General features: G+C 42.6%; 1 protein-coding gene across 2 annotated transcripts in view; it reads right to left on the reverse strand.

The window, feature by feature from the left end:
* Nucleotides 1–9,612: 9,612 nt before the first annotated feature.
* Nucleotides 9,613–22,409, reverse strand: part of FASLG (Fas ligand) — a 33,598-nt gene continuing 20,801 nt past the window's right edge. For both annotated transcript variants that reach the window (XM_088845457.1, XM_055418833.2), the window contains exons 2-5: nt 20,555–21,311; nt 19,908–19,953; nt 15,814–15,870; nt 9,613–14,573 (exon numbers count right to left, since the gene is read on the reverse strand). In XM_088845457.1, coding sequence (XP_088701583.1) covers nt 14,179–14,573; nt 15,814–15,870; nt 19,908–19,953; nt 20,555–20,890 — 834 coding nt within the window. In that variant the 5' untranslated portion in view covers nt 20,891–21,311 and the 3' untranslated portion in view covers nt 9,613–14,178. The remainder of the gene's footprint in view (nt 14,574–15,813; nt 15,871–19,907; nt 19,954–20,554; nt 21,312–22,409) is intronic.

Consider the following 22,409-nt stretch of genomic DNA (forward strand, 5'->3'; position numbering starts at 1 on the left):
GAAAGAGGTAGATATGGAAAATAAATGACTCGTGGGAAGCTGCTGTGTAACACAGGGAGCTCAGCCTGGGGTTCTGTGATGACCTGGAGATTTGGGATCAGGGTCGGGGGAGATGGGAGGGAGGTACAGATGTATGCTTATGACTGATTCAGTTGTTGTGTGGCAGAAACCAACACAAGATTGTAAAGCAATTCTTCTCCAATTAAAAAAAAAAAGAAAACTTTATAGATGAGGGACCTCCCTGGCCATTCAGTGGTTAAGACTTTGCCTTCTAATGCAGTAGGGCTCAGGTTCGCTCCCTCTTCAGAGTGCTAAGATCCCATGTGTCTCAGATCAAAAACCAAAAACATAAAACAGAAGTAATATTATAACAAATAAAAGACTTTAAGAAATGAAAACAGAAAAAAAAAGAAAGAAAGAGGTAGATCCGTATGCTTGGAGAAAGAAATGTCCATACTGTTCTGTTCAATCATTTTTTCAACATAATGTTATTGAGCACCAGAATAAAAGTTGACCTGGATCTAATTGGAAAAATATACAAAGGAAAAAAAAAAAAGCCTAGGAAATCATTACAATAGGTGCTGTAAAAGAAACAGAGTAGAAAATAGTAGGCATAATCCTTGATTCATCTCTTTTCCATGCACCCAACACCCAATCAACAGACCTGAAAATTTACTACTAAAACTAGCAGATCAAAACTTTCCACTTCCCTCCAGTTCTCCTTTTATTATGCTTTTCAGGGGCTTCCACTAGAACCTAACCCCCTCACCCCAGTTAGAAAGCCCTGCGTCATCTGGGCTCCTGTCTACCTCTTCAGCACCACCTCTTGCCATCCCGACTCCAGTCCTGTGGGCTTTCATGCTATTCCTGCTACTAATATGTGCTGAGCCATTCCTGTTTTACAGCCATCACTTTTGACCATGGTTTTCAACAAGGAGGAAGTTAGGAGCCACGCCAGGGAGAAGTTTGGAAATACTGGGGGGAGATATTTAGTTGTGTGAAAGGATTTCAATCTAAAATGGAACTAGAGGGTATGCAGTGGTGGACCTCACACATGCGCCCTCAGAGGAATGGAATTTAAGAACCAGGAGACTGATTTCCTATAAACGCCTGGTTTATGAAAGACTGAGACATTACCTGACCAGTGAACATCTGCCAAGAGTCTCATTCCATCCTCAAGCCAAAAAACATGTTTCTTGGACTCTCCCTGAACTTCCCCTTCTTCGTACTCCTTGCTCATAAATATAGCTCACCCTAAATCCTCAACAGACTTGCCTGTAACTTGCTACAGCATGTGCTTCCCAAATAGCAATTCCTCTACTGTTCTGAAATAAACCTAATTTCTAGTAATTTGAGCTTGCCTCAGTTTATCTCTTTATTTAGGCTGACAGTTGTCAAGTAACTAGCGGACCTATCGGCATTTAAGCCCTTAAAAAATCTCAGCATATTTCTAGATGCATTATGGTCTCAAAAATACCAAGAGTAAGCCTAGAAAAAGTTGTTGCCTCTGCTTGCAGTTCACTTTAGCTTCATCTTTGCGTTCCTGGCCCCTGTTATTTTAAATGGTACCTTCTCAGAAAGGCCTTCCCACTAACGTGGTTTTCTAGTTTCTGTTTACCTTATCACCCTATGGTAATTATCTGTGTAGTGTTTATGGCATTTATTATTTGTCTGTTTATTTTCTCTACCACTCATGCTCCCAACTAGGATGTAAGTTTAAAAGAAGTGAGGGACTTACCTAACTTGTTCACTATTCTGTCTATCCTCTGAACAATACTTGGCACCTAGTAGTTGCTTAATGAATGTTTGTTGAATGAATGAAGAATACTGGTAATATAATGGGGCAATATGATCTTGCTTTGGTTAAGATTTTTTTGGATCATAAAAGCCTGGTCTAGAATCCTAGCTCTCTTACTGTGTGACCTTGGGAAAGTTACTTAACCTCTCCAAAACTAAATCTGCTTTTGGTCATTTGCAAAATGGATTTGTAGAGCTGCTGTGGGGATTAGTAAACATAAAAGTTGGGTGCTTTGCATAATCCTCACAAAAAGGAGTCAATAAGTTACAACTACTATTTCTGTTTACATACTTCATGGCTTGGCTTAGGGCAAGAATTAAGTTGTGTGATAAGTGTCCCACAGTTTTTAAGTAAAGGGCTTCCCTGGTAGCTCAGCTGGTAAAGAATCCACCTGCAATGCAGGAGACCCCAGCTTGATTCCTGGTTGCGAAGATCCCCTGGAGGACCCACTAGAATACCCGCTCCAGTATTCTTGGGCTTCCCTGGTGGCTCAGATGGTAAAGAATCTGCCTGCAATGTACGAGAACTGGGTTTGATTTCTGGGTGGTAGAGGAGGGCATGGCAACCCACTCCAATATTCTTACCTGGAGAATCCCCATAGACAGAGGAGCCTGGCGGGCTATAGTCCACGGGACTGGAGTCAGGCATGACTGAGTGGCTAAGCACAGGGACACATTTTTAAGTAAAAGTTGGGTATTCTTACCCATCTTGTGAGCCATAAGATATGACAACATGGACTTAGAAGTAGGGCAGAAAAAATGTATTCATCTTCCTCTCAAATGTACTTTCAGCTACTTGAACACTGATTTACTTCTGCTCCCAATCTCAGAACAGAGCAATTTTTTCATGTTCTTCTGGTAAGTTAGAAAGAGTCACTTTGCCACCCAAAGACATATGAACCGTCTCAGCCCCTTGCGAGGTATTCTTCTTTTTGCCACCCTCCAGACCCCTGCAGAAGCCTCCAGAATTTCTTAGGAGCCAGAACACAACCCACTAAATGATGCAAAGAGGATGCTGAGGTTTGAACTATCTTCCCTTGTAGTTCACACTTTAAGAGTTCTGTTTGACACCTTTGGGTCTCTTTCTCACCATCTGAGTCAATGCTGTTTTCTTTTCTCAATGAAGATATGGGTGAGAATAAGACATATTTCATGTTATTGGAATCCCCAATTTCTTTAATCTACAGTCTTCAATCTGTTACAGAGATCTAGATTCTTAGTTCATTTACTTACAGCCAGAGAACTTTGTAGCTTCCTGAATCTTTCACCTGCCTTCTCTTCAATCAGGAGCAACTTATAGAATCTTCCTTTCCAGAAACTGTGTACCAAGTTCCCTTCCAGAGACTGGAAGTGGTGCAGGGGTGGTGGTGTTATGGTGAGGTGTACAAAAAGACTGAGACCTAAACCAAGTGAAACTAAAAGATCCTTGCCCAGAAAAACATTTGAGATATCAACAGATGCCTCCACAACTCTCTAGTCTCCTTCGCAAAGGTTCTTGTCTTGCATATTTTGTCTTACATGAGTGGGCACTTTCAGAGTTCAATAACATCAAGAGTGTCTCTTGGTAACTCACTTCATCGCTTCGTTCACCCACAGAAAGCTAAGGCTAGGACAAAAGCAGTAAGAAGTTCTATCCCTTCTGTGATGAGCGGCTGGAGAAGGTAGATTCCTTAGCAGTTCATGTCTCCTAAGACAGCCCTGAGTTAAGCAGAGGGTTTTAGCTATAGATAAGATAGCAAAGAGCAAAGTGTTATATATCACCAGTCAAAAGTGAGTTAAATAGAATTAAATCACTCTATTTAATTATACGTCAGGCTAAAAAAAAAAGGCATCAAAATGGATCACCCTAGGCTGTGAATATAATGAGCACAGAAAACATTCAATATATTCAACTAACTTTATAGAGAATCTGATACATGCCAACTGCTTTTATTGTATTACTTCATATATTTTTTAAAACAATAAAAGCAAGAGGCATGTGAGAAAATGTTTTTAAAGGCCATAAAGACATAAGATATTATTACTTTATTTACATAGCTCAGAATGAGATACCCAGATATTGTTCCTAAATAGTTTATGTTTGATGGGATTCATACATGATAGGATTATGGATAATTGATTTTGTAAGCAAGTAAGAAAGTTTTTAAGTGACTTTATCAAGAAAGTTGGGGCTTCCCTGGTGACTCAGATGGTAAAGAATCCGCCTACAATGCTGGAAACCTGGGTTTGATCCCTCAGTTGGGAAGACCCCCTGGAGGAAAGTATGGCAACCCACTCCAGTATTCTTGCCTGGAGAATCCCCTTGGACAGAGGAGCCTGGCAGGCTATAGTCCCTAGGTCGCAAAGAGTCAGACATGACTGAGCGACTAAGCATACATACATATCAAGAAAGTTGCTGAAGACCACAGCAGTCCCAATGACTTACCTCAGGAGTGATTTTCCAAGTCACAATGTAGCCTTGCTCCATTTGGCATTAACACTATTCCTATAAAGTCATAAGAATAGAAACTGGCATTCTTATTTTATAGAGGAGACAAGTGAATCCCAAGTTGTTCATGTCACTTACTTAAGGTCCCACATATAAAAGAGGCTGAACCCAAAGCCAGGCCTTTGACCCCAAGCTCAATCTCTTTCCCTGTCACCTTATTAAAGCCAGGATGCTATGTGCTGGCAGAGGGGCAGTAGCGGCAAATCATATAGAACACAGTAGAGAGAAGAAACAAAAGAATCAAAGAGCAAGTCTCGGCACTGAAACTCTGTGAACCGCATCAACAGAGTTACATCAGAATTCTACCAAAATCAACAGGATTACATCAATATAATGTATGTTACATAAAACAATATGATATAATGAAGAATATTGGTACTAGGCAAAGTGAGACTCATATTGAAATGCAAGGAGATAATGAATCACTAAAAATCAATGAGATGAGGCTCATGTTGAGTGTCATTTTATGATACAGTTTTAAGAAATCTCTTTGCATGTGGAAAGAACTTGAGACGTCAGGTTAGACAATTACAGTTAAGTCCCACCTCCACCATTTCTTAGCCACGTCACCTTTAGCAAGGCTCACAACTTTCCAGGATTTCAGTTGCTTTTGTGTATAAAATAAGGATAACAATCTACCTTACAGGGTTTAGTGAAAAATAAACAAGATAAGGTACATGAGAGAGCTTGACAAACCATAAAATTCTATAGGAGTATTAAGCAGCAAAGACCTATGACAAGTGTGTAGAGGACTTCAATCTAAGAAATAACTTTCTAAAATGTAATGTAGTCCAGTACAGAAATGGGTTCCCTCACAGTTCAGTGAGTCCTCTCTTCTGAAACTTTTCAAATAGAGGATATGTTTGGAAATGGGTTCCACTTGTTGGAAATACGGCAAAGGGGACTTCTACTTTAGAAGAAAGTTTGCCTTATTTCTAAGATTACTTATTAACTTAAGATCTGCATATGAGTAATCTTTGGCAACTGGGGCAATTTCAGGTTTATACGTGGCAATCTTAATATATACTGTCTTCCTTCCTTCTTAAGGTCATTATAGAGAAATCCTATCTATGAGAAGAACTCAAGCAGAACCTAAAGGCTGGTTGGTGTTTATGCTTTCGGCTATCAGTGAAGAGCTAGTCCTTGTTGGTACAAACCCAAGGATGTGTAACAGGAAACAAAAGTTTTCTTTTGGAAAAAATTTGTCTATTTTTATTTGTGGTTGTGCTGGGTCTTCATGGCTGCACGGGCGTTTCTTGGGTCTACTCTCTGGTTGCAGTGCGCGGGCTTCTCGTTACAGTGGCTCTTCTTGTTGCAGAGTATGGGTTCTAGGGTGTATGGGCCTCAGTAGTTGTGGCACGTGGGCTCAGTAGTGGCAGCTCCCAGGCTCTGGAGCACAGCTTCAGTAGTTGTGGCACATGATCTTAGTTGCTCCACAGCCTGTGGGATCTTCCCAGACCAGGGATCAAACCCACATCCGCTGCAATGGCAGGTGGATTCTTTATCACTGAGCCATGAGAGAATCCCCAAACAAGAGTTTTCTGCCTCCATCACAGACTATACCTCCTACTCGAGAGTAGCAAAGCCACACTATGTAAAACGGCACCACCGTCCACCCAATTGCTCAGACAAAAAATCAAAGAACTGTCATTTCCCTTATGTCCCACATCCAATCCATTAGCAAATTTGTTTAACACTAATATCACGTCAAGGTTGTATATTGTCACCCTGCTTATTTAACTTATATGCAGAGTACATCATGAGGAACGCTGGGCTGGAAGAAGCACAAGCTGGAATCAAGATTGCTGGGAGAAATATCAATAACCTCAGGTATGCAGATGACACCACCCTTATGGCAGAAAGTGAAGAGGAACTCAAGGGCCTCTTGATGAAAGTGAAAGAGGAGAGTGAAAAGGTTGGCTTGAAGCTCAACATTCAGAAAACGAAGATCATGGTATCTGGTCCCATCACTTCATGGGAAATAGATGGGGAAACAGTGGAAACAGTGTCAGACTTTATTTTTTTGGGCTCCAAAATCACTGCAGATGCTGATTGCAGCCAGGAAATTAAAAGACGCTTACTCCTTGGAAGGAAAGTTATGACCAGCCTAGATAGCATATTAAAAAGCAGAGACGTTACTTTGCCAACCAAGGTCCGTCTAGTCAAGGCTATGATTTTTCCCGTGGTCATGTATGGATGTGAGAGTTGGACTGTGAAGAAAGCTGATCGCCGAAGAATTGATGCTTTTGAACTGTGGTGTTGGAGAAGACTCTTGAGAGTCCCTTGTACTGCAAGGAAATCCAACCAGTCCATTATAATGGAGACCAATCCTGGGTGTTCATTGGAAGGACTTATGTTAAAGCTGAAACTGCAATACTTTGGCCACCTCATGTGACAAGTTGACTCACTGGAAAAGAGTCTGATGCTGGGAGGGATTGGGGGTAGGAGGAGACGGGGACGACAGAGAATGAGATGGCTGGATGGCATCACCGACTCGATGGACCTGAGTTTGAGTGAACTCCAGGAGTTGGTGATGGACAGGGAGGCCTGGCGTGCTGTGGTTCATGGGGCCGCAAAGAGTTGGACACGACTGAGTGACTGAACTGAACTGAATATCAAATTGACTCTCAATACCCTGGTTCAAGCCACTGCCCTCTCCAACCTGGAGTGCTAAAGCAGCCTACAACTGTCCTCCCAACTCAGAGGCTGTTCTTCATAAACAACTAGAAGTCACATAACTCTGTTTCTAGCCCTTTAAAATCCACACTCCTTTACAAAGTTTCCAAGGCCCTGCCTCATCTGGCCCCTGGTAACCTTTCCAACCAGTTTTCATCAACTCACTCCACTCCAACCATATACCAAACACCTTTTGGTCTTACACCTTTGCATTTTAATTTCTCTGCTTGACGTGTTCTAAGTGGTATCCCCTCAGCACTTACCGAACAATCCCCTTTCCTCGCCACTCTCCACCATCATATCTCACAATTTCCTCATTAGCACTGTGTGCTCAGTCACTCAGTCATGTCCGACTCTTTGTGACCCCATGGATTGTGGCCCATCAGGCTCCTCTGCGAGGAGGAGATTCGTGAGATTCTCCATGCAGGAATCCTGGAGTGGGTAGCCATTTCTTTCTCCATGGGAATCTTCCTGACCCAGGAATTGAACCTGCCTCTCTTGCATTGGCAGGCAAATTCTTTACCACTGTGCCACCTGGGAAGCCCATAACTAACTAGATACTTACTTGCTTCTTTTTTGTTGTCTATTTACCATCTCTCCATTAGAACATAACTCCATAAGAGACTTTATTTTTTGTCGTACTCGTGGTATCTTGGATAGTTTCTGGTAGATGGGAGACATTAAAGTTTTTGAATGGATGACCTTATGCTTCAAGTACTAGAATTTGGGGTGACACATTTAAGGAAATAACTGCAGCAAATTTGAAGAATGCTGGTGATGTCTAACACTCAATTTTAGGTGTAACTTACACTGTGTGTGTAATGTAATCTCTATCCATTAGCGCCAAACTGTCAATAAAATTTGTGTACACCCAGCAGCTTGTGGTAGGAGTGCCTTGAGGGCAATGCAAATGGTCCACAATAGGAGTACCTTAGAGAACACGCACTGCCAGAATCCAGGTGAGAGCCAGGAAACCTGCTGTTAATATCATGTGGATTGCTCAAAGAATGGAGGTCTTTCCTGAAAGTTTCAGAAAACTTAAGACAACATTTAGAACAGAAAACAACTTCCAACAGAATGTGATTGAGGGTCATGTCATTCTACTGAGAAAGAGAAGAAAGGATGACCCCACGGAGTTGAAGGGGTCTCCCAGGGAAAGAAGAGACATGCCCAGTACACTTTTCTCTAAAGATGTACCAGGTAGAACAGTGAAGGGAAAGGGAAAGTTTTCCCAGCAAAGGGAAAACTTTAGCAACAACAAGAAAGTTGTCATTGAGGTGATGCTTTTCTACCTTCTAGGTGAACCGTAGGGAGCAAAAAACCCACTTAGCTGTCTATATTTCCAAGGCTGGTGATTTCTAGATGAATCCCAAAGATTCCTGGCTACTATCAGTCATTTCAGTTGCTCAGTCGTGTCCAACTCTTTACTACTATCAGTAGTTATATTATTTCTGAATAAGGTCCATTTTTGAGTCTGAAGGCCCCAAGGAATGGGCTTTAATTCAGCTTTCCTAGGATACCTCATTCTGCCTCTGGATGATTCAAAACCCTGGAAAAGAAACACACAAATACATACACACAGAGAGAAAGTAAAAAATTGGCTCTACTAACATCAGAACTTAATCAAACTCCTTTGAAAAGAGGTAATTTAACATATAATTTAACAGCACTCTTTCTTAGATAAGGACCAGGAAATGTCTGCGGCTTAACCTCCTTAAGGAAATCTTACAGTCTGGCTTTGAGGAAGCAGCTTCTCTAACCAAGTCAACGTCTTCCAATGATCTGTTGTTTCAAGTCATTCATTTTCACAGTGATGGTCCCAGTAAAGCTTTTTTTTCTGAAAAGCTGTGGTAAGTCAAAACCTACTTCAGAGGATACAAAGTCACCACTCTGGGGGGCTAAGAAAAAAAAATATGGTTTTCTGTGTTTTTAGTTCTTTGAAAAGAAAAACCTCAAACTACTGAACCAGAGGTGACCTTTTTTTTTTTTCAGTAAGTGTTCTACTTTGGGTTTAGCATTTCATAAGGGAACAATCGCTGACTCTATTTTTGTTGAGCACATTCAAAAAGTTTTAGGGTTTTGACATCCCTTGTATTCCTGCTTACAGAAAAATAGCTAAAGAAACTGTTAGTACCTCTTCCTTGAAATGAGTATTTAAAGCATTGTAAGTTACAAATCTGTCTTCAGAAAATCCCAAAGGCATCCTAGCAGAGCAGACTCAGATGCATAAAAGGACCAGTATTACCACAACTAGCTAATGACATCAGGTCCCCTCTGGATGCCCAGCACCATTCCTATTTCCTCTTTGCTCTAACACCATTATCTAGAAGGGCTCATTGACCCCCAAAAATGGTCCAGCAAACTTCCTGTGACCATTAGAACCAGTTTACTTCTATGGATGGAGCCATATGAAGAAGAAACTGATGAGGAAAATTACATTGTAAGGGTTAGGAGTACAGACAATCAACCAAAAGAAGGGTGAATACCTCTGACTTTCTCCACGAGGTACCTGGTCAGAAACCTGACCATATAAAGCAGATTAATCAACAGAAGAGTTTTAAGGAGATCAGGTGACAAACTCCAACCTGGACCTTTGGTTTTGTTCATTAATTTATTCAACAAATACATATTGAAAAAGTGAAAGTGTTAATTGCTCAGTCATGTCCGACCGTTTGCGACCCTATGATCTATATCCTGCCAGGCTCCTCTGTCCGTGGAATTTCCTAGGCAAGAATACTGGAGTGGGTTGCCATTCCCTTCTCCAGGGGATCTTCCTGACCCAGGGATCGAACCCAGGTCTCCTGCACTGCAGGCAGATTCCTTACTGTCTGAGCTACCAGGGAAGACAAATATGTATTGAGTATCTTCTAAATGACAGTTTCAGCTCTAATTACCTAGAATTTTTCCTCAATATTCTCCTAAAAGCTCCTGGTAATTCCAAGGACCAATTAGATCTTTCTTGTTTTCTAATTCCATGAATTAGGATGTACAATTTTTTTTTTCATCTGTAGCCTCAAACTCCCATTGGATAATCTAGTCAAAGATGGATAAACATGCACACACATCCATGAGGCAACACAGCTATAGATTCACTACTCTGGAAAACACATCCACTGAAAGGCTTTTGTCTTATGATTAAAGTTATTTAGTCAACAAATATTTATTGAGCACCTAATATGACCAACCTAGATAGTATATTAAAAAGCAGAGACATTATTTTGCCAACAAAGGTCCATCTAGTCAAGGCTATGGCTTTTCCAGGGGTCATGTATGGATGTGAGAGTTAGACTGTGAAGAAAGCTGATCGCCGAAGAACTGATGCTTTTGAACTGTGGTGCTGGAGAAGACTCTTGAGAGTCCCTTGGACTGCAAGGAGATCCAACAAGTCCATTCTAAAGGAGATCAATCCTGGGTGTTCATTGGAAGGACTGATGCTGAAACTGAAACTCCCAATACTCTGGCCACCTCATGCAAAGAGTTGACTCACTGGAAAAGACTCTGATGCTGGGAGGGATTGGGGGCAGGAGAAGGGGACGACAGAGAATGAGATGGCTGGATGGCATCACCGACTCGATGGACATGAGTTTGAGTGAACTCCGGGAGTTGGTGAAGGACAGGGAGGCCTGGCGTGCTGTGATTCATGGGGTCGCAAAGAGTCGGACACAACTGAGCGACAGAACTGAACTGAATATGTGCTGGGACTGACTTAGGTAATCTGAAATACAAAGGCAAACATAGCAGAAAATGTCTTGCTTTTGGAACTTTTATTCTAACAGGAAAAAAAAAAACAGATTTTTTAAGTGGTCAAATAAACAACCTAGCCAGATTCCTGGCTTAAAAAAAATGGAGCTCATGTGTGTGGAGAAAACCATCTCAGATGTTTGTCTCTACCAGGAAAATGAGAAACGAAGCCATTACTGATGGAAGGGGAAAGTTAAAGAAAGGTTTGGGTTGTTTTATGTTTTGATTCATCCTTTAGTGAAAGAGAATACTTGAGTATATATGTACTACATGCTGCTACTGCTGCTGCTAAGTCACTTCAGTCGTGTCCGACTCTGTGTGAAACCAGAGATGGCAGCCCACCAGGCTCCCCCGTCCCTGGGATTCTCCAGGCAAGAACATTGGAGTGGGTTGCCATTTCCTTCTCCAATGCAGGAAAGTGAAAAGTGAATGTGAAGTTGCTAAGTCGTGTCTGACTCCTAGCGACCCCATGGACTGCAGCCCACCAGGCTCCTCCACCCATGGGATTTTCCAGGCAAGAGTACTGGAGTGGGGTGCCATTGCCTTCTCCATATTACATGCTGCTGCTAAGTCACTTCAGTCGTGTCCAACTCTGTGTGACCCCATAGACGGCAGCCCACCAGGCTCCCCTGTCCCTGGGATTCTCCAGGCAAGAACACTGGAGTGGGTTGCCATTTCCTTCTCCAATGTGTCAAAGTGAAAAGTGAAAGTGAAGTCGCTCAGTCGTGTCCGACCCTTAGCGACCCCACGGACTGCAGCCCACCAGCCTCCTCCATCCATGGGATTTTCTAGGCAAGAATACTGGAGTGACCTGCCATTGCCTTCTCCGGTATTACATGCTAGTGGGCATTATTTCATAGACAGCTAGTTTGAAGATCCAGAAGAAAGAAGAAAATTTTTAAACAGGTAAAGCAGGGAAGAGGAAATGAGTCTAGTGCACAAATTGATGGTCCTCTTCCTCTCTGTATTGGATGGAAGAAAGAGATCATTCAGATGCAGGTGGGTTTGTGTTTCAGTGGTAGAAGTGAGATTCCATGGTGGGAGGAGGGGATGTGGTTGGTTTACAAGAGGAAAAGACATGATGTAATTGTCTCAAACAGTGAAAAAACAAAATGCTCATGAAGAAACTGAAGAAAAAGTGGTGGGCCTTTGAACGCTGATTTGAAATCTCTGATCACTAATAAAAAGCAGTGGTTCTCAACCAGGAGGGATCTTGTCTCCCCACACCCAGCCTGGGGACATTTGGCCTCATTTGGTAATATTTTTGGTTATCACACGTGGGGGGAGGGGAATGTATCTAGTGGGTAGAAGGCAGGGATACTGCTAAACATCCTACAATGCGCAGGCAGGACAACCCTCACAACAAAGAATTAGCCAGATCAGAATGTCAATAGAAGCGAGGTCGGGAAACCCTGACATAAAGTGTTGTCATATTTATGTATAGACCATCTCTCAAAAGTTACAGAAGGAGACAGTGATCTTCCTTGTGGGCAGAGGTGGAGCCACAGAACAGGATGAGAAGAGGACTTACTTTCATCCTATATCTTCGTATACCTTTTGCGATTTGTACTATATGCATGTATTACCTATTCAAATCAATTAAAAGACAGCAATAATTCACTGATACATAATTGATTGGCTGATTTAAGTAGATGATAGATAAAAATAAAATGAAACTAATCAATCAGTTTGAGTTATTTTTCTCCAGCAACATCCAGCTGCTAGGATGCCAGCATAAAGAAAATGAGATTTTTACAAGAGGAAAATAGTGACTGTAACAGAGTATTTTGGAGTTCAGGGTCTTTCCAAGGTACTGATTGTAATGACAGATCATGGAATCTAAGCTGAATAGAGAAAAGAGTGAAGATAAAGAACGAGCTGATAGATAAGCAAGAAAATGATACTATTTATTAACTGAATGTCAAATGTGGAAAAATACATATTTTAGGAGAGAAAATGCTGGACCAGTTGAGTTGGAATTATAGGAGATTGTGTTGTGAAAATAAGGTGCTGAAATCAAATTCTAACAGAAGTGTTATTTTTAACAGTGACAAAGTATAAGGAGAAGTCATGGTAATGAGCATTTGGACAAAATAGGAAAAGGTCACTGTGACTGACCAAGGTGAGAAGGCAAGAAACAGGTGTTGGGATGGATCGCTCAGATTTGTAGCTTCTTCTGGAGAATGGAGTGCCTCCTCTTATTAATAATGGCAGATACTATTTTTGACATTCCACTATGTATCAGATACTTTATATACGTATCACCCCTCTTTTGTCCAAAAAAGGTCAAGTGACCTGCATAGTTATTAAGCAGAGGAACAAAGATTCAAATTCAGGTTTTCAGGTCCAAAGTCTACACTGGCAATAATACTGGTAATGGAAACTCTGGGTAGTAGGAGAAAGAAGGGAAAGAGAATATAGTGAGGAGAGAAGAGCCTGGCAAAGATGCAAAGGTCTGCCTCATAACTCTTCTCACACTAGTAAATTCTTCTTTAAGTGGGCTTAAGTCAGAATGAATGAGGAAGCCATGGAGAAAAGAAATAATAAGGAAAAGATATAAACCTTAGTGATTTCCAAATAGAACACGCATAATGTCTACCTATAAAATATAGTTTTTGTTATGGGTATTCTTTTCATTAAAAATGTACAAAATACATATAAATATTGTTATATTATGGGAAAACAGCATTAACAACTGACAATCAAAGAACTTTGAGGACTATTAGAGTTGGTTACCAAAAAGCATTCAAAATCTACCACCAAATGCAGCCCATATTTTAACATGCCCTTCCCAATTTCCACATTCTTCCTACTTATGTAACCCTCTAGTCACATACTCACACACTCTCTCTCTCACACACACACACACCCCCCTACAATTGCACTGGAAATATACATGCTGTATAGGGAGTGTATTGAGTTCCCAAAAGATATTTTTTGCTTCTCTGTTAACATCACCTGATGGCTCAGACTGTACATCTAGAAATAAAGATGCTGCCAGTGGGATGCTGGCCTTTCAGTCTCTTTAGCTTATCATGCAAGCCTGGTCCTCTTTTCCCATCCCTTATACATTCATGTTACATCCATATACATGAAAGACAGCCTCCCCTGAGGTAGACAGTAGACCCACCCCAAGAGGTGAGTTAAAAGGTGCCATTTTCAATGTGTCCAAATGCCACTTAAGATGAGTGTAGGTGCTGGCACAAGCAACTGGTAGTCACTTTTCCCTGCCTTTGCATCTCCACATGGCAGCCCAGAGTTTCATGTTCATTACTCATTGTCCTCCTCCTGTCTGGTTTGTGGACCTTAGGTGAGATAAGGAACTGTAGACCTGCTGGACTCTGTGGTCTCAAGATCCTCTTGGTTCATGTCTTCTCTCATGACCTCAAGTGGACTTAAGAAAACTCTCATTCAAGACAATATTCTCAGGGCCTATAACAAGGAATCATAACGGAGAGAATCCCAGAGTGCTTTTCTTAGAGTTTATATAAGCCAAAAAATGTCTTAGATTCCTCAAAACTGACCAGAGAGAGTTCGGATACATTGACATATAAATGGTCAGCACTGGTGAGATTGAATACAGCCCCTAGGTAGCTGCTGCGGGCCCACATTTTGCCAGTAGTGCAGTAGTTCATCATCTTCCCCTCCATCAGCACCATGTCCTGGGGGTACCGAAAGTTCCTGGAGTAGACCTTGTGGCTCAGGGGCTGGTTGTTGCAGGACTGACCCCGGAAGTACACTTTGGAATACACAAAATACAGCCCAGTTTCATTGATCACAAGGCTGCCCTTCTTGTACTTCACCCCAGAGACCAGGGCAATTCCATAGGTGTCTTCCCATTCCAAAGGGATAGATCTTGAGTTGGGCTTGCCTAAAATCAAACCAGAGAGGAACTTTCAGCCAGGAATGTTCATGTATCCCACAGACCAAGCTTTTCAAGGCAAAACTGTGAACCATTCCTAGAGCAAGTGCTCTTTCCCTAAATGACATAGAACTGGGTGATGGGTCAGACCTGACCTGTTACTAAACTTCTTTAGCACGTTTATCAAATTGACTCCCTCAACGTTATCATCCACACAACTGGGACAATAACATATGTCTCTAACCAACTGCAGTGAGAAAAGACTAGGATGATTTTAGCTCTCTGGAACAGAGATTCTATGAACAGAGGTTCAGAACTAGCATCCAAACTGCTAGAGTTTGAGTCTCTTCATGAGAGGAGAAGTCAAATCCAAGGAACTCTGAAGTTCTAAAGTTGGAAAGGACCTTAGGAATCATCTAGTCCAACTCTTTACCTACATGAAAGATTCTTCAGTATGCGCAAAAATCCCCTTTCCTTTGTATCCGCACAGCATGGTGTACATACCTACTTCAAGCAGAGAATGCCGGAAATATTGCTTTCATACCTGTCTTCCCCTATTAGACTGTAAGCTCCTTGAAGGCAGGAGCCATGTGTGATTCACCTCCACGTGCCCTAGGTTTGGCACACAGCATGTGCTCAAGAAATATCTGTTGCTCTAAACTGGATCATTTTACAGCCTCTGCTGACAGTTTCAGGGACAGCAGCATGCCAGTTTCTGTGATACTCATCCACTTTGCAGATATTGGTGGACTTCACACCGACAGTGCCCCCACTGTCTTGCTGTCAAATCATGTCACTCCACTGCACGACCACGTGTGCCAGGACCCGGCCTCCCTTCTCCTATTTCTGCTCATGGACAGAGTAAAGCTCCTCCAGAAAACCATGGCAACACATATTGAAACAATTCACTGTTCACCATCTCCCCAGCTCTCACCTTTTGGACCTGTGTCCCAAACTCCCTAAGGGTCCTTGGAGTCAGGGAAGAGAGTGAGCTCCTTATGAGCAGGAATCATGTCATAAGCGGCTCTATTTCTCCAGTTTAGAGCAGGGCCTTGCCCAGAGCCGCCCTGTGTGTGTGTGTGTGTGTGCGTGTGTGTGGTGTTGACGTGACTAGAAAGATGTGACTACCCTTGGGTTTCAAATACTGTCACTGGAAAATATCAGCTCCCTCAGAGCACAGTCACGGAAACCAACCAGCTACTCTGCTTTCTGCCAAAGCCTTTCCCAAGACGGCCCTCCAGATACAGACCTGTTAAATGAGCCGCTTTTTTCAGTTCCTTTTTCTCAGAGGGTGGACTGGGGTGACCTGTATTATATAGAGATGAAAGATACATGTAAAAGTGACATAACTACTATTCTTTTTTGTGGGACTCTAAACAGGGCATTTAAATAAAAGATATTTTTTAATAAGCATAAATGGCAACAGTCTAACATACACTAATCATTCAAGTCCAGACTGTAGGACTTACAGCAGCCTACATTTCAGAAACAGAGAGGTTAAAAGGAGTCAAATTAAGATAGACATGCATAAATTATAATATATTACAAAACAATATAAAGGTTGGTTTATAAAGACCTGCCATACAAGTTACTGCATTTATAACTCCCAACAATCCTTTGAGGTAGCAATTACTGTCCCATCTTACAGATGGCAAAATGAGCTTGAAAGTTGGGTGACTTGTCCAAGAAGACCCGCTAACTCAGTGTCAGAGTGGGACCAACACTCCGGTCTCCTGAGTCCAAATCCAGGGCTCTTTTGTCTCTGGCTCTGCTGCCCTCAGGACTACAGGACAAGGTTGAGGAAGACTGGTAATGTCCAGGCCACCAGGTCTTCTCCAGTGGCATTCTACAGTTGGCCTCAGATTAATTACTCTAAGGTCTCAAACACCTCGAACGATTCCTCATTAAACATGTAATTGCATGCAGGTGTTCCCCACCACATGCTCTCTGCTCATCTGTCCAGCCTTCGCTGGCTTACTCACCCACACTGAACATTGCCACCCAACAGTTCTGAGCACACCCAGCCTCCCTGCCTCTGCGCTTTCGTCCATGCTGTTATTCCTGCCTGGAATGCCCTCCCAAACTGATCTCTGTGTCAAATTCCGACTGACACTACAAACCCCATCCAAAATCTCTCTCTTCCTGGAAAACCTTCCCAAGCCTTTCTGATCAAATATGATTTTTCCCTCCTTTGAAAGCTTGAAGCACTCTGTCTTCACCCTCATGTCGGTTCTGACTCGCCTTTTTTTTCATGGTAACTGTATGACTCGTCTTACTCCTCCAAAATGAATGGCAAATTCCTTACTCTATGTTTAATCTACCAGAGTAATTAGCTTGGTTTCTAACCCAGGGCATGTGATCAGTACATGTTCACTAAATTAAACTGAAAGATTTAAAATAGACAACAGTTCTCAAAATAGATACTATTTCTCTGACTTGAGATACTTCAGTGGAATAGCAATACCATTTGGCTAATGAATTCAGTAATCTCTAACTTAGCCTTTGAAGAAAGTTGCATAAATGAGTGCTCATCCACATCAGGCTCCTCATGGTTAGCCTGTAAAACTCCATATGGTGTGCGGATGCTCCAATCAACTGAGACTATGATGTGAGCAGTCTTTCCCTCTGTAGCTGCGCAAGACCACACACCATGAATGAGGTGTAAGGGAACAGGAAAGACAAAACTGAGTCTCTTCTACATTCCTATACCTCAAACCATCTGTGCAGCTATCTGGCATTCAGCCATAAACTGACAGGAAATGGAACAGAGAACCACATGTTATCTATCTTTACATCCCTCACAGTGTTGGTCTCATAGAAGGTACTCAATAAAAATACCTGCTGAATAAATGCTAGAATAAATAAAGTAGAACTATACCCTACAATTTTGATGATGACTGTTTCCTGCCCCAGGGTCTTTGCACATGCCATTCTCAGGGCTGGACTGCTTTTCCCAGCCTCCCACCCCACCCACACTCATACACACACCCACGTTAACAACACCTCCTTAGAGGGGACTTTCCAGGCCACTCTATCTTAGGTTGCATTTAGCACAGCTTGAAAGTATGTTGTCTGTTTGCTTGCTTTTGTTTATCTTCTCTAGCATGCAAAGAGCTCCATGAGAGCAGGCCCCTTGTCTCTCTTGTTCTGTCATCACCCACTAACCCACACCCAGCCTGGCATACAGGAAGCACTCCAAGAACATTTATGAATGAATAAAAAATTCAATGAGTTAACTGTGGAAAAATGACAGTGAACCAAATAAGAAAGTTTAAATAATCTACAGTAGTAAGTACCTCCCAGTTAACCTGTTGGAGTATAAGTCCTTCTAGATGCTTACTAAGAATATGAAAATATGTATATGTATTTAAAGAGCGAATATTAAACTAAATACAGTTTTATAACTTGTCTTTTTATCTAACAATATGGACTACACAATCTCTATGACATTAGATGTTCTTCTAGTATACAGTTTTAGTTGCTGCATATTATGTATGCTCTTGTGTGAATACACTGTAATGTGTTTAAGTAATTTCCTATTGAGTGGCATTTAACTTTCTCCTAAATGGTTTATTAGAAATAGTCTTCTAAGCAAGTAGTGAACATCTTATTATAAATTTTCAGGCACATTTTCTTTAGATAGCTTTAATGATGAGATTACAAGGTAAATTAACAGTATTAATCCTTTGATATATTTTTCCCAACTGCTCTTTAGAGAAGGTATAGCAATTTACATGCCCACTGACTGTCACTAAGCAGATCCTTTTCACTCACATTTTCTGCCAATTGGGCTTTATTTTTTTAAACTTCACTAATTAGATGGGTCAACCTAGGTATCCCCTTTTTTAAAATTTGCATCTCTTATCTCATTAGTAGAGTTGCTAATTTGATTTCTATATGATAACACACCAATTTCTGGCCCATCTGGTTTGGTCTAAGGAAGATACTTAATACTTGTTAGTGGGACAGGTTGACCTGACTCATCTGATAACTTGATTTTCAATCACTAAAAGGACTCCAGAGAGTATTGAAAGATGAGTAATTTGGTACCCATTTTACCGGCCACATTCCACTGATATTCAAAGCTATTTCAGAAATCCTCCAGAAGCTTTGTTCTTCTAACGAACATTTGTACTCTGCTTGGGTACATCTGGAATTTCTCTTTACAGGTTCATACCCAGAACTAGAAAACAGAGGACCCTACCAATGGCTCCTACAAGAGCCTACCTTCTAGGGCAATCGGGTGACTTGGGTTTCCCAGGCACAGCCTGAGAATTTGGAGCAGGCTTCCCTGACTAGATAACCAGTGCTGTCTTCTCTTTGCAGAGGCATCTTGCCTGTCATCTTTATTTCTCATTCCATGGCCATCAGAGACAGATAGGAGTAGGAGTTTCCCTGTACTGTACCAGGGCCAGAGCACGTACTGGTAAGAGCTGGAGGTGACAAGGCATCAGGAGCCTGAGTTCCTTCTCAGCCCCATTCCACAGCAGAGGTCTTGGGCACATTACTAATCCATCTGGTGCTTTGTTTCTCTTCTGAAAGGTGAGATGACTGGACCGGATGTTCTCTAAGCTCCTTTCCATCTTAGTTTAATGAGTATTCTAAATCCACAGTTTCCGAAACTATGTCCTGAAACTTAAGGAGGCCGACATTCAACATTGTCATCTTCCTGTCCTGGATCTCACACCAAGGATTTCCTTTTATTATCAAAAGTAGAGCATGATTGTCTCTGAGTGAAGTGGGACCACCCTCTGAAAAATGCCTAACGTCTTCCTCCAAGCTTTCCAGTGGCTGCAAAAGAACCAGCCTAAAGTGGATGACTGGTTGCCCGCTCTTTAAAAGCTTAAATATAACCTATTAAAATTTTAAATCAGATCTGACTCTTAAGTAATCTCTTATAGAGTTTAAATAGGAGAGCAAGGATCTTTCCCAGCAACAGCTGTGTCTGCCTGCACCTCCCTTTCTCTCCTGAGGAGCTATAGCCACCGCCCTATACATGGGAATCTGGAGGCCTGAGGAAGGGGGCAGGCCTGGAGCCAGCTGCTTGCGGGGGCACAGGTCCAGGGTGGTACACGTGTGTTTCTCTTTCCAAATTCAAGCAGAAATTAGTTTCGAATTTTTTTGTGATACTTAACTAAACTAATTTTGAACAGTTAAATTCACTTCATATTTTAGGGGAGTTTCAAGAACCAAAATGACAAGAGATTTCAGAATTGGTTAGGATTTCTCTTCCACAGTCTATATATGCCCAAAAATAAGATGGAATTCAAGGTACTCCTCCAATATGGTTCAGTGCTGAGGACTGTTTTTAGAAACTCAATGTGCAAGCATAAAAAAACTCACCTATTTGCTTCTCCAAAGATGATGCTGTATGCCTTTGGCTGGTGGACTGGCAAAAGAGAAAAGATATATAATAACTATGAAGTTCTTTAAGCAAAGGAAGAAGAACTGTCAAATAAACTAAGCATTGGAAAGGGAATCTAAGCACCCAGAACCTCTCCTAACTTAGACTCTGGCCAAGCAATTGTGCCTGTCCATGCTTCAGTTTTGTGATTTGAAATAGTTCTAATACTTTTAAGCACTTTCAAGGAAATTTAGTTTGCGCATTTGAACAAATTCACTTCTCAGATACCAAGTTCCTTTTCTTTCTTGAATCGAGTATGAGGTAGGTAGTAGAGCTCTTCCTTTCTCAGATGATCAGCCAGCTGAGAAAGGAAGAACTCTCAACTGCCAGTCCTAATTTAATCCTGATCCCTCCCAAGAAAGAAAATATTCCTTTCACCCTTTTGAGCCCCCATTTCTCTGCAGGTGGAATAGGATGGCTAGCGTGATTCATTTCTAAGACAGGAAGAAAGGATTGAGAAGTAGGCTGCAAGCCAAGTGTGGTCCATGTGGATTCCTGTCGCCCTCTCCCCCACTGCAGCAGGGCAGTTTCACCCCATCCCCCACCCCTGCGCCTTCAGGGCACGGCAGTCCCCCAGGCAGCTTACCTCTCTGAGTTCGGCCAACTCCTTCTGTAGATGAAAGAGCTGAAATATCCCCAGCCCCAGTCCAACCAGGGCCACTAGAACCATGAAAAACATCACAAGGAGACACAGGCCTGTGTTGTGGTCCCTCCTCTTCTTCAGAGGTGGCGACGGGAGTGGAGGCAGGGGTGGCGGTGGCGGTAGTGTTGGGGGTGGCGGTGGTGGTGGCCTCCTTTGCCCTGGCCTTCCTGGCACTGAGGAAGGACAGGGGAAGACTGATCCTGGAGAGGCCCAGGGGGAGCTGGCACTGCTGTCCACCCAGAAGATTGGGGGGTATGGGTAATTCAAGGGCTGCTGCATGGCATCCAGTGCCTCAGGCCAGCCCCCAGCCAAGGGTTTTCCTCTTCCTCAGTTGTGCGGAGTCCCAGGTGTCAAGGGCCGGACTCCTGTTTCTAACTGCTCAAGAGAAGGAAGGCGGTTCTCTCTTTATAGAGTTTCCAGAACCAAGGGAAACACCTCTCTTTCGTTCTCTTTCAGCTTCTCAAAGAGACACCCACTCACTCTGCATCTGAACCTGAGAAGTCTCAAGAAGCTGAGAGCAAACCCCCGGGAAGTTTCCGCCCACAACTTTCTGATGAAAGCTTTCAAAACCCCAATCGCTTCTGCCCTGCTCCCTGAAAGGCTGGTAGGGTGGGCTCGCTGTCCTAAGGCTCTGAGAGAGGGGGTGGCGTCAGCACAGCTCTGTTGGCTCCGGCCGTTGTTCAGCTACAAGGAGAGTGGCCTGTGGGGCGAAAGCACCGAGTCAGGGCCAGAGGAGTCACTTCTGTGCCTTACCTTTGGCAGGAGGGAATCACCCCCTGATGCCATCCCTCCCCCACACCCAAGTACTATTTACCCTGACACAGCAAAGCACCATAGTTTACAGGTTACAAACCTGCCCACCTGCTCTATAATAAATCAGAGATTGCAAACCAGTGGCCCATATGCCTCACAGAGCCCTCAGACTTGCTTTGCTTGTGCCTTAAACAGTGTTGTTTATTTATTGTCCTCTTCAAAAAATGTAATAGTCCATAATGCAGACATTCATCTCTGTTTTGCTGAACCTAGAACTCAGGCCAGAAAAGCAGTGGGCGTTGCGACACTTTCATTATCACAAGATAAACCAACTGCAGATGCCTGGGGCAAAAGATTCCTGTTGAGACTCACAGTGGACTGCTGTCACGGACTGAATAGTGTTCTTCCAAAGTGTAAGCACCAAACCCCAATCCCCAATGTAGAATTTGGAGATAATGCCTTTAAGGTGTAATTAAGGTTAAATGGACAGGGAGGCCTGGCATGCTGTGATTCATGGGGTCGCAAAGAGTCGGACACGACTGAGCGACTGAACTGAACTGAAGGTTAAATGAGGTAGTCTGAGTGGGAACCTAATCCATCCAACATGATTAATGTCCTTATAAGAAGAGGTAGAGGGCTCCCTTGGTGGTCCAGTGGTTGAGAGTCTGCCTTGCAATGCAGGGGACACATATCCATTCTTGCTCTAGGAAGATCCCCCATGCCATGGGGCAACTAAGCCCTAGAGCTGCAACTACTGAACCCACGTGCCCTAGAGCCCATGCTCTACAATGAGAGAAGTCACGGCAATGAGAAGCCCATGCTGTCTACAACTAGAGAAAGCCCACGCACTGACAAGGAACCAGCATAGCCAAAAATAAATAAACAAATATTTTTTGAAAAAAGAAAAATAAGTGGGAGAGACAGCAGGGACGCACATGTACAGAGAAAAGGCCAAGTGAGTACACAGAAAGAAAGTGGTTATCTGTAAACCAAGAAAAGAAGACTCAGGAGAAACCAGCCCTACAACACTTTGATCATGGACTTC

This window comes from Moschus berezovskii, chromosome 17, assembly GCF_049115385.1.
Source record: "Moschus berezovskii isolate FMDL1 chromosome 17, NW_MosBer_1.0, whole genome shotgun sequence".
NCBI classification, from domain to species: domain Eukaryota; kingdom Metazoa; phylum Chordata; class Mammalia; order Artiodactyla; family Moschidae; genus Moschus; species Moschus berezovskii.